At 62.2% G+C, this 11,543-nt stretch overlaps 1 protein-coding gene across 1 annotated transcript in view; it reads left to right on the top strand.

Annotated features, from left to right (window-relative positions):
• Window positions 1–586: 586 nt before the first annotated feature.
• The window catches only part of PPP2R3B (protein phosphatase 2 regulatory subunit B''beta), a 47,337-nt gene continuing 36,380 nt past the window's right edge, over window positions 587–11,543 (top strand). Inside the window, exon 1 of the mRNA XM_066275984.1 lies at window positions 587–1,114. Coding sequence (XP_066132081.1) covers window positions 809–1,114 — 306 coding nt within the window. The 5' untranslated portion in view covers window positions 587–808. The remainder of the gene's footprint in view (window positions 1,115–11,543) is intronic.

Raw genomic sequence — 11,543 nt, 5'->3', positions numbered from 1 at the left:
CCCATGATCAGAAGTTGCCCTTTGGATCTATAAGGACTGCGGTCTCCGGCTCGCGCTCGCTCCCGGCCCCCGGAGCGCGCACGCTCGCTCCCGTGCTCGGCGGGCACGCACTGCGCATGCCCGCCCGCTCTCAGTGCGCACGCAGGGCGCGTGCCCCTGCGCCCCATCCCTTCCCTCGCACGCCGCCGAGCCTCCTGCTCGCTCTCGGTGGGCACGCAGTGCGCATACTCGACCCAGAGACCTACACCCCTCCCACCCCAGACCGCCCCCCTCCGCCTCCGGGCAAGTACAGTCTGCGCATGCTCACGCTTCCCAGGCTCTAGGGTTGCCTCGCCCGCGTGACTGCGCCCCTGATAAAACCTAAAAGCAAATGAACCTGGCGTGGGGCGGCCACCACCTCCCCCTGTCCCGCCTCCACACCGCCTCCTGAACGCCCCTTGGCCCCAGCAAAGCCCCCAAGCAGGACCGCGGCAGCAAGCCTCCCGTGCAAGTGGGGAGGCGTGCACGCCGGCGTGCAGCGCCGTGCGCCGTCGTGATGACGTCACAGTGCGGCGACGCGCTACGTAAGCGACCGTGTATGGGAGCGCGTCCAGCGCGGCCGTTTTGAAGCTGCGCTGAGAGGCTGTGGAACCTCGTCTGCCTGCGGCGGGCGCCCCGAGTCTCCGCAGCCCCCCACGCGGGGCGGCGCGCCCTCCCGGCCCCGGACCACATCAGCCCGGGCGCCGCCTGCACCGCGGGCCCCGGAGGCCCCGACCCGGGCCCCGGCGTGAGGAAGGGGCTCCCGGGACGGCGCGGCCGCGCCTCGGAGATGCCGCCGGGCAAGGTGCTGCAGCCGGTGCTGAAGATGAAGGTGGACGAGCTGTTCCTGTGCTGGCTCAGCGAGGCCGGCACGCAGGCCATGCTGCACGACTGTCTGAAGCGGCTCCAGCGGCCGGACGCGGACGCGGGCGGCGGGGAAGCGGGGCCGCCCGGGCCGCCGCCCGCAGCGCCAGGACCCGCCCGCAGGCCGCCCGGCCCGGCCGCCGGGCTCACCGCGCTCCCGCTGGGCGCCGCCGCCGGGCCCGGGAGCGGGCCGCCCGCGCGAGGGGCGCGCAGATCCGCGGGGACGCGGGCGGTAAGTCTCTCCTCCCGCTGCCGCCGCCCGCAGACGTAACTCGGGTCGCGCAGCGACGGGCCGCGGGCTGTCAGGCGTGACAGCGCCTTTGCACTTAGTCCCCCCCCCCCCAGGGAATCCCCCCCCCCGCACTGAAACAACGTAGCTTCCTTCCCTCCCCAGGAGAGTGCCCGCACTGAATAAACGTAGTCCCCCCAGGAAAGCCCCCCGCACTGAAACAACATAGTGCCCCCCAGGAGAGTCCCCTGCACTGAATAAACGTAGTCCCCCTCCAGGAAAACCCCCCGCACTGAAACAACATAGTCCGTCCCCCAGGAGAGTCCCCTGCACTGAATAAACGTAGTCCCCCCAGGAAAGCTCCCCGCACTGAAACAACATAGTGCCCCCCAGGAGAGTCCCCTGCACTGAATAAACGTAGTCCCCCCCAGGAAAGCCCCCCGCACTGAAACAACATAGTGCCCCCCAGGAGAGTCCCCTGCACTGAATAAACGTAGTCCCCCCCCAGGAAAACCCCCCCGCACTGAAACAACATAGGCCGTCCCCCCCAGGAAAGCCTCCCACACTGAAACAACATAGCCCCCCCCCGCACTGAAACAACGTAGTCCCCCCCAGGAAGCCCCCGCACTGAAACAACGTAGTCCCCCCCAGGAAAGCCCCCGCACTGAAACAACATAGTCTGTCCCCCCTAGGAAAGCCTCCCGCACTGAAACAACGTAGCCCCCCCAGGAAAGCCCCCCCCGCACTGAAACAACATAGTCTGTCCCCCCCAGGAAAGCCCCCCCCCCGCACTGAAACAACATAGTCTGTCCCCCCCAGGAAAGCCCCCCCACACACTGAAACAACATAGTCTGTCCCCCCCAGGAAAGCCCCCCCCCCCCCCCCCCCCCGCACTGAAACAGCGTTGCACTGACAGCCCCACGTGGGCTGTGGTTGTGCAGCGTCCAGCGTGAGACCGCTTCCCCGCAGTTCTGCTCCCGGGCTGCACGACAGAACCTAGACGTTTTAGCCCCAATTTCTGTACAGCAGTGGGAGCAGGACGGCAGGTAACAACCAAGAAAAGTGCGCGTGGTGTGTGCCTCTAGCGCTCCTCTGGAACTTGCTGTTCACCTTTGACCTTTGCGGTTGGGGCCATCCCCTGTCTGTCCGCAGCTAACTAAGCATGTCACGGACTACATAGTGTCACTTAGTCTGGTTCCCAGCCACAGTGAAGCAGCCACTGAGGAGAGGGACGGGTGGACTTCTGTCCGACGGGAAGTCATGTGGTCTAAGTTACGGGTGGTCTTGGCTGTGTTCTAACGGATGCGGCGTGTTCTCTGGGAAGGAAGTCTCCACGGAGAGGGAAAGGGAGCTGGAAGCAGCAGCTTCGGAGACCACCGGCCAAGCCCAGGTGGTGTGTCTGGAACCCCTGGGAACCCCCGGGGCAAGGGCCCCGTCCCTGAACCCTGGTCTGACTCCCGGACCTACGGAACTGCACGGCTTTGGTGTGTCAGGGCCGCTGCCTGAGCCTCTCCTTTTTCCCGGTCACGGGCTATGTCAGTGAGCAGAGCCAGCTTCCAGCATGCTTGCTCTGTGGGAGGGGGTCTGTCCTCCCCCCAGGTGGCACTGTCGCTGGGATGGGGGGGGGTCTCAGTGAGCTTCCCACTTGTCACTGAATGTTTCGATGACAAAGCCCAGCGGTTCTCAGCGGTAAGCTCTTGTGTGTCATGACCTGGGACTGAGCTGCCTAGGAGTGGAGATGGTCGCAGGGGAGACTGCTGTGGGAGACTGCGAGCTGGCAGACCCGCCCATTTCAAGGCTTAATAGGTGAAGCTGAGTGTTTCTACCTGCCCCCCCCCCCACCTCACTTGCTTTGTTGAGATGCTAGAGGCAATGGACACAGGCCCTTCCTGTCACCCTTCCTTTGTTCTGATGTTTGTTGATTTCAGTTATGCAGCCTGGAGGGTTTTCTACCCTTGGGAGAATTCTTGGGTTGCCTTGGAGATGTGTGACTTTGTATCAGAGGCTTCCTTATTTGCATACTGCTCTGCACCATATAATAAAGCAGACCAGGCGTTTTGCTTTGCTCTTGCAAGCTATGGGTTGGGCAGAGACCACTGTTCCCATCCTTTCTCTCTCTGAGTTTATTTCTTCATTCCACAGCACCGTTCTCACTCGAGACCGGGACAGTTATTAGCCGCGCTGGTCCGCAGCCGTCCGCCGTGTGCAAGGAGGGTAGGCGGGGTGCACGTGGGAGATTGCCTCCGGTGCACGGCGTGGCAATCCCCGTGCCAGTGACCACACTCGCTAGATGCAGTTGTGCTGGTGGAGGGTTTTGCTTTCCATGTGTGACAAACACACCCCTGCTGTGAAGCACAGGGAAGCTGATCGCAGCACAGTGCAGTCTGTCTGTGCGGGTCTGCAGAGTGGGCCACCAGCCCCGCACGCCTGGGGTGCAGGTCCAGAGGTGTTGCAGGCAGGGACAGGGCTCCTGTCTGCGTGGACGGGGGCTGGAGGAGGAGGTGCGGTGTGATCCTGGGGGGACACTGGTGGTGGCACAGGGAGCACTTCCGGAAGTGTGCACACTGGGAAGCTTGGATGTCCTCAGGCTGCAGGGCAGGGCAGGGCAGGGGGAGGCAGAGGACACCCTGTTGGGCTGGATCTGAATCCTAGTGGCACAGGGAGCACTTCTGGGAGTGTGCACACTGTGAAGCTTGGATGTCCTCAGGCTGCAGGGCAGGGCAGGGCAGGGCAGGGGGAGGCAGTGGACAACCCTGTTGGGCTGGATCCGAATCCTGGTGGCACAGGGAGCACTTCCGGAAGTGTGCACACTGGGAAGCTTGGATGTCCTCAGGCTGCAGGGCAGGGGGAGGCAGTGGACGCCCTGTTGGGCTGGATCCAAATCCTGGTGGGGGCACAGGGAGTACTTCCGGAAGTGTGCACACTGTGAAGGGTGGATGTCCTCAGACTGCAGAGCAGGGCAGGGCAGGGGGAGGCAGTGGACACCCTACCCTGTTGGGCTGGATGCGAATCCTGGTGGAGGGACCTTGGCTGGGCAGCTGCTGGGTGGCCACACGACAGGCTTGGTCTTTCTGCGAGGTCACACTGTCCCAGTGTGTGCAGCTAAGGACCCTCGCTTCCCAGTCTGTGTGGACATGTCATCTGTTAGGAAGATGCCGAAACCAGAACTACTGGGTTTTATGGAGAATGTACATCTAACTTTTTAAGACACTGTCCACCTGTTTTCCACAGTGACTGCACCATGTCACATACCTGTCCCGTGATCTGTGCGTGCGTCTCAGTTGCTCCACGCCCTGCCAGCGCCCCGTGTCAGCAGGCGTGTGGAGATGGCCTGTTCTGGAAGGGGCAGCCGTGCGTCCCACTGTGGCTTTTCCTGTACCTCCCCAGGGACCCTTCACTGCCCAGCGTCCCTCCCCGGGGACCCTCGCTGTCCAGGTCCCTCCCCGGGGACCCTCGCTGTCCAGGTCCCTCCCTGGGGACCCTCGCTGCCCGGCGTCCCTCCCCGGGGACCCTCGCTGCCTGGCGTCCCTCCCCGGGGACCCTCGCTGTCCAGGTCCCTGCCCGGGGACCCTCGCTGTCCAGGTCCCTCCCCGGGGACCCTCGCTGCCCGGCGTCCCTCCCCGGGGACCCTCGCTGTCCAGGTCCCTCCCCGGGGACCCTCGCTGCCCGGCGCCCCTCCCCGGGGACCCTCGCCGTCCAGGTCCCTGCCCGGGGACCCTCGCTGTCCAGGTCCCTCCCCGAGGACCCTCGCTGTCCAGGTCCCTCCCCGGGGACCCTCGCTGTCCAGGTCCCTGCCCGGGGACCCTCGCTGTCCAGGTCCCTGCCCGGGGACCCCCACTGTCCGGCGTCCCTCCCTGGGCTGCCTGGCTCCCGCGTGGTTTCCGCGGCACAGTGCTTTGTCCTTGTGTCGTCTTCCCGTCCTCCCCTGAGTTGGCTGCACAGTGGGTGGTTCTGTATGTCCGTGACGCCTGCGTTGGGCACAGGGTTTGCAGGCTCGCCCCGTCTGGGACTCCCCTCCCCTCTTCTCCCTTCTCTCCACGCCTCACCTTCTGAAGCAGAAAGTTTGTCACTTATACGACCAAGTTTTCAACTTACTTTCTTTATATCTTCTGAAGGTGTCGTCCATACTGTAAACAGCACCTGTCAAACCCCCGTCAGAAAGGTGTTCTCCAGTGCTGCCTGTTTGATCAATCTCGCTTCCACTTACAACTGTGTTCATTTCCAAACACTCGATACCCATTCCAAGTTCACTCTTGCACATGCTCTTAGAGACATTTCTGTCTGTTGTTTTTATACAAATACCCAATTGCTGCAGCACCATTGTTTGAAAAGACTTCTTCTCCCACGACGTTGTGTCGGCACCTTCCTTGGAAATCATTGGGCAGCAGTGTCAGGGCCATTTCTGGACTCTTCCTTTCGATTTAGTGAAGTTCTGTGCTGGCTGACACCCGCATCTCACCCTCAGGGTCCTTGTGCTGGCAGGTCAGCCCTCCAGCTTGCTCAAGGCTGACCCTAGGTCTTTGCATTTCTGAGGACTTCTGATGTCTGCATGACATCCGTGTGTCTGTGCTGACGTCCCGTGAGGTCCGTGTGTCCGTGCCGACGGCCGCGTGAGGTCCGTGTGTCCGTGCCGCTGTCCCCGTGAGGTCCGTGTGTCCGTGCCGCTGTCCCCGTGAGGTCCGTGTGTCCGTGCCAGCGTCCCCGTGAGGTCCGTGTGTCCGTGCCGGCGTCCCCGTGAGGTCCGTGTGTCCGTGACGACGTCCCGTGAGGTCCGTGTGTCCGTGCCAGCGTCCCCGTGAGGTCCGTGTGTCCGTGCCAGCGTCCCCGTGAGGTCCGTGTGTCCGTGCCGACGTCCGCGTGAGGTCCGTGTGTCCGTGCCGACGTCCGCGTGAGGTCCGTGTGTCCGTGCCGAGGTCCCGTGAGGTCCGTGTGTCCGTGCCGACCTCCGCGTGAGGTCCGTGTGTCCGTGCCGACGTCCCCGTGAGGTCCGTGTGTCCGTGCCGACGTCCCCGTGAGGTCCGTGTGTCTGTGCCGACGTCCCTGTGAGGTCCGTGCCGACGTCCCCGTGAGGTCCGTGCCGACGTCCCCGTGAGGTCCGTGTGTCTGTGCCGACGTCCCCGTGAGGTCTGTGCCGACGTCCCCGTGAGGTCCGTGCCGACGTCCCCGTGTGGTCCATGTGTCCGTGCCGACGTCCCCGTGTGGTCCGTGTGTCCGTGCCGACGTCCGCGTGAGGTCTGTGTGTCCGTGCCGACGTCCGCGTGAGGTCCGTGTGTCCGTGCCGACGTCCCCGTGGGGTCCGTGTGTCTGTACTGATGTCTGCCTGACATCCTGTCTCTTTTTTGGGGATATTCATCTCTTTTCTGCTCCAGCGGTTTTGGCTTTGTTGTCAGAGTTTTGCTGGTGTCATAAAGTTAGTTGGGAATCTCCCCCCTTTTTCTTTTTCTGCAAGAGCATGCAAGATTCGTATCTTTGTTTTCTTAAGTAGCTTCATACAATGTAGGTAGGATGGTAATCTTTGTTTCAGAGATACTTTCCTTGTGTCAAATCCCAGACTACAGAGCATTCCGGACACATGTCAGGAACTTCCTGCCCTTCAGGCTGAATTCTGTCACCACTGTGGACGTAGAAGTCGACATTGGAACGTAACTTTGGAAACTAAAATCAGACGTCTAAACAGTCATAGGTCAAGGAAGTAGTCACACGGGCTTTATTAAGTTGCTGAGAACCACACAGGAGTGAACACGTAAACAAAAGAAACACAAACGAAGAAAAGGACAAGAAAGAATGACCCCGAGGCCCTGGTTGGGTGGCCCAGTGAGTTCGATTGTCATCCGAGCCACCGAGGCCACAGGTCTCGTGCCTGGTCAGGACACAGCAGACAGCCAGCAGAGGCATAAACAGGTGAGACCACAAGTCTGAGTCTCCCCCGCCCCTTCCTCTTTCTCTGTCAGATAGACACATAGGAATCGAAACAAGAAGAAGAGCAGTGTCCTCAGTTGTGACCCAGCTGCACTGGTGCTGTGGTGGGTGGTGGGTGGTGGGTGGTGGGTAGTGGGTGGTGACTGCCCTGTGCCGCCCCCGTGAGACGTGTCTCTGAGCTGGTTTTCGGGAACAGTGAGTCCACAAGAGCACCCGTGGTGTGTCACGTCAGGATCAGCACCGCAGTGCTGCGGGACAGAGATCTCCCGCTGGGGTCATTCTGGCCCAGGGCCCCATGCCCGTCCCAGGCCTGCGTGCCTCAGTTTCCTCATTGTGAACGGCAACGTAACCTACTTCTTGCACTGTGCTCAGGGCTCGTGCCCCCCTGGGGAAAAACACTGGAAACCGTCGCATGTGCCTAGGGTCTTTCTTGTCTTCCTCCCTCCCTGGCTGGCCTCCTGAGAAGGGGCCGAACTGTTCATCCTTTCCACAGTTTCCTTGAGAGGACCTGCACTAACACCTGGACGTCAGGCTCACGGGGTCAAGCCCTCTGTGACCTGCACTGTGGTGTGGGTGTGTGGGCTCTGCTGCACTAACACCTGGACGTCAGGCTCACGGGGACGGTCCAGCCCTCTGTGACCTGCACTGTGGTGTTGGTGTGTGGGCTCTGCTGTACTAACACCTGAATGTCAGGCTCACGGGGTCCAGCCCTCTGTGACCTGCACTGTGGTGTGGGTGTGTGGGCTCTGCTGCACTAACACCTGGACGTCAGGCTCACGGGGTCCAGCCCTCTGTGTCCTGCACTGTGGTGTGGGTGTGTGGGCTCTGCTGCACTAACACCTGGACGTCAGGCTCACGGGGACGGTCCAGCCCTCTGTGACCTGCACTGTGGTGTAGGTGTGTGGGCTCTGCTGCACTAACACCTGAACGTCAGGCTCACGGGGTCCAGCCCTCTGTGACCTGCACTGTGGTGTGGGTGTGTGGGCTCTGCTGCACTAACACCTGGACGTCAGGCTCACGGGGACGGTCCAGCCCTCTGTGACCTGCACTGTGGTGTGGGTGTGTGGGCTCTGCTGCACTAACACCTGGACGTCAGGCTCACAGGGTCCAGCCCTCTGTAACCTGCACTGTGGTGTTGGTGTGTGGGCTCTGCTGCACTAACACCTGGACGTCAGGCTCACGGGGATGGTCCAGCCCTCTGTGACCTGCACTGTGGTGTGGGTGTGTGGGCCCTGCTGCACTAACACCTGGACGTCAGGCTCACGGGGTCCAGCCCTCTGTGACCTGCACTTGGTGTGGGTGTGTGGGCTCTGCTGCACTAACACCTGGACGTCAGGCTCACGGGGTCCAGTCCTCTGTGACCTGCACTGTGGTGTTGGTGTGTGGGCCCTGCTGCACTAACACCTGGACGTCAGGCTCACGGGGATGGTCCAGTCCTCTGTGACCTGCACTGTGGTGTTGGTGTGTGGGCTCTGCTGCACTAACACCTGGACGTCAGGCTCACGGGGTCCAGCCCTCTGTGACCTGCACTGTGGTGTGGGTGTGTGGGCTCTGCTGCACTAACACCTGGACGTCAGGCTCACGGGGTCCAGCCCTCTGTGACCTGCACTGTGGTGTGGGTGTGTGGGTTCTGCTGCACTAACACCTGGACGTCAGGCTCACGGGGACGGTCCAGTCCTCTGTGACCTGCACTGTGGTGTTGGTGTGTGGGCTCTGCTGCACTAACACCTGGACGTCAGGCTCACAGGGTCCAGCCCTCTGTGACCTGCACTGTGGTGTTGGTGTGTGGGCTCTGCTGCACTAACACCTGGACGTCAGGCTCACGGGGACGGTCCAGCCCTCTGTGACCTGCACTGTGGTGTTGGTGTGTGGGCTCTGCTGCACTAACACCTGGACGTCAGGCTCACGGGGTCCAGCCCTCTGTGACCTGCACTGTGGTGTTGGTGTGTGGGCTCTGCTGCACTAACACCTGGACGTCAGGCTCACGGGGTCCAGCCCTCTGTGACCTGCACTGTGGTGTGGGTGTGTGGGCTCTGCTGCACTAACACCTGGATGTCAGGCTCACGGGGTCCAGCCCTCTGTGACCTGCACTGTGGTGTGGGTGTGTGGGCTCTGCTGCACTAACACCTGGATGTCAGGCTCACGGGGTCCAGCCCTCTGTGTCCTGCACTGTGGTGTTGGTGTTTGGGCTCTGCTGCACTAACACCTGGACGTCAGGCTCACAGGGTCCAGCCCTCTGTGACCGGCACTGTGGTGTGGGTGTGTGGCCTCTGCTGCACTAACACCTGGACGTCAGGCTCACGGGGTCCAGCCCTCTGTGACCTGCACTGTGGTGTGGGTGTGTGGGCTCTGCTGCACTAACACCTGGACGTCAGGCTCACGGGGTCCAGCCCTCTGTGTCCTGCACTGTGGTGTGGGTGTGTGGGCTCTGCTGCACTAACACCTGGACGTCAGGCTCACGGGGACGGTCCAGCCCTCTGTGACCTGCACTGTGGTGTTGGTGTGTGGGCTCTGCTGCACTAACACCTGAACGTCAGGCTCACGGGGTCCAGCCCTCTGTGACCTGCACTGTGGTGTGGGTGTGTGGGCTCTGCTGCACTAACACCTGGACATCAGGCTCACAGGGACGGTCCAGCCCTCTGTGACCTGCACTGTGGTGTGGGTGTGTGGGCTCTGCTGCACTAACACCTGGACGTCAGGCTCACAGGGTCCAGCCCTCTGTAACCTGCACTGTGGTGTTGGTGTGTGGGCTCTGCTGCACTAACACCTGGACGTCAGGCTCACGGGGATGGTCCAGCCCTCTGTGACCTGCACTGTGGTGTGGGTGTGTGGGCCCTGCTGCACTAACACCTGGACATCAGGCTCACGGGGTCCAGCCCTCTGTGACCTGCACTTGGTGTGGGTGTGTGGGCTCTGCTGCACTAACACCTGGACGTCAGGCTCACGGGGTCCAGTCCTCTGTGACCTGCACTGTGGTGTTGGTGTGTGGGCCCTGCTGCACTAACACCTGGACGTCAGGCTCACGGGGATGGTCCAGTCCTCTGTGACCTGCACTGTGGTGTGGGTGTGTGGGCTCTGCTGCACTAACACCTGGACGTCAGGCTCACGGGGTCCAGCCCTCTGTGACCTGCACTGTGGTGTGGGTGTGTGGGCTCTGCTGCACTAACACCTGGACGTCAGGCTCATGGGGTCCAGCCCTCTGTGACCTGCACTGTGGTGTGGGTGTGTGGGTTCTGCTGCACTAACACCTGGACGTCAGGCTCACGGGGACGGTCCAGTCCTCTGTGACCTGCACTGTGGTGTTGGTGTGTGGGCTCTGCTGCACTAACACCTGGACGTCAGGCTCACGGGGTCCAGCCCTCTGTGACCTGCACTGTGGTGTTGGTGTGTGGGCTCTGCTGCACTAACACCTGGACGTCAGGCTCACGGGGACGGTCCAGCCCTCTGTGACCTGCACTGTGGTGTTGGTGTGTGGGCTCTGCTGCACTAACACCTGGACGTCAGGCTCACGGGGTCCAGCCCTCTGTGACCTGCACTGTGGTGTGGGTGTGTGGGCTCTGCTGCACTAACACCTGGATGTCAGGCTCACGGGGTCCAGCCCTCTGTGTCCTGCACTGTGGTGTTGGTGTGTGGGCTCTGCTGCACTAACACCTGGACGTCAGGCTCACGGGGTCCAGCCCTCTGTGACCTGCACTGTGGTGTGGGTGTGTGGGCTGTGCTGCACTAACACCTGGACGTCAGGCTCACGGGGTCCAGCCCTCTGTGACCTGCACTGTGGTGTGGGTGTGTGGGCTCTGCTGCACTAACACCTGGACGTCAGGCTCACGGGGACGGTCCAGTCCTCTGTGACCTGCACTGTGGTGTTGGTGTGTGGGCCCTGCTGCACTAACACCTGGACGTCAGGCTCACGGGGTCCAGCCCTCTGTGACCTGCACTGTGGTGTTGGTGTGTGGGCTCTGCTGCACTAACACCTGGACGTCAGGCTCACGGGGTCCAGCCCTCTGTGACCTGCACTGTGGTGTGGGTGTGTGGGCTCTGCTGCACTAACACCTGGATGTCAGGCTCACGGGGTCCAGCCCTCTGTGACCTGCACTGTGGTGTGGGTGTGTGGGCTCTGCTGCACTAACACCTGGACGTCAGGCTCACGGGGTCCAGCCCTCTGTGACCTGCACTGTGGTGTTGGTGTGTGGGCTCTGCTGCACTAACACCTGGACGTCAGGCTCACGGGGTCCAGCCCTCTGTGACCTGCACTGTGGTGTGGGTGTGTGGGCTCTGCTGCACTAACACCTGGATGTCAGGCTCACGGGGTCCAGCCCTCTGTGTCCTGCACTGTGGTGTTGGTGTGTGGGCTCTGCTGCACTAACACCTGGACGTCAGGCTCACGGGGTCCAGCCCTCTGTGACCTGCACTGTGGTGTTGGTGTGTGGGCTCTGCTGCACTAACACCTGGACGTCAGGCTCACAGGGTCCAGCCCTCTGTGACCGGCACTGTGGTGTGGGTGTGTGGCCTCTGC

Source organism: Saccopteryx bilineata, chromosome 4 (genome assembly GCF_036850765.1).
Source record: "Saccopteryx bilineata isolate mSacBil1 chromosome 4, mSacBil1_pri_phased_curated, whole genome shotgun sequence".
NCBI classification, from domain to species: Eukaryota; Metazoa; Chordata; class Mammalia; order Chiroptera; family Emballonuridae; genus Saccopteryx; species Saccopteryx bilineata.
Note: the sequence above shows the minus strand (reverse complement) of the source record. Positions and strands in the feature narration are given on the sequence as shown.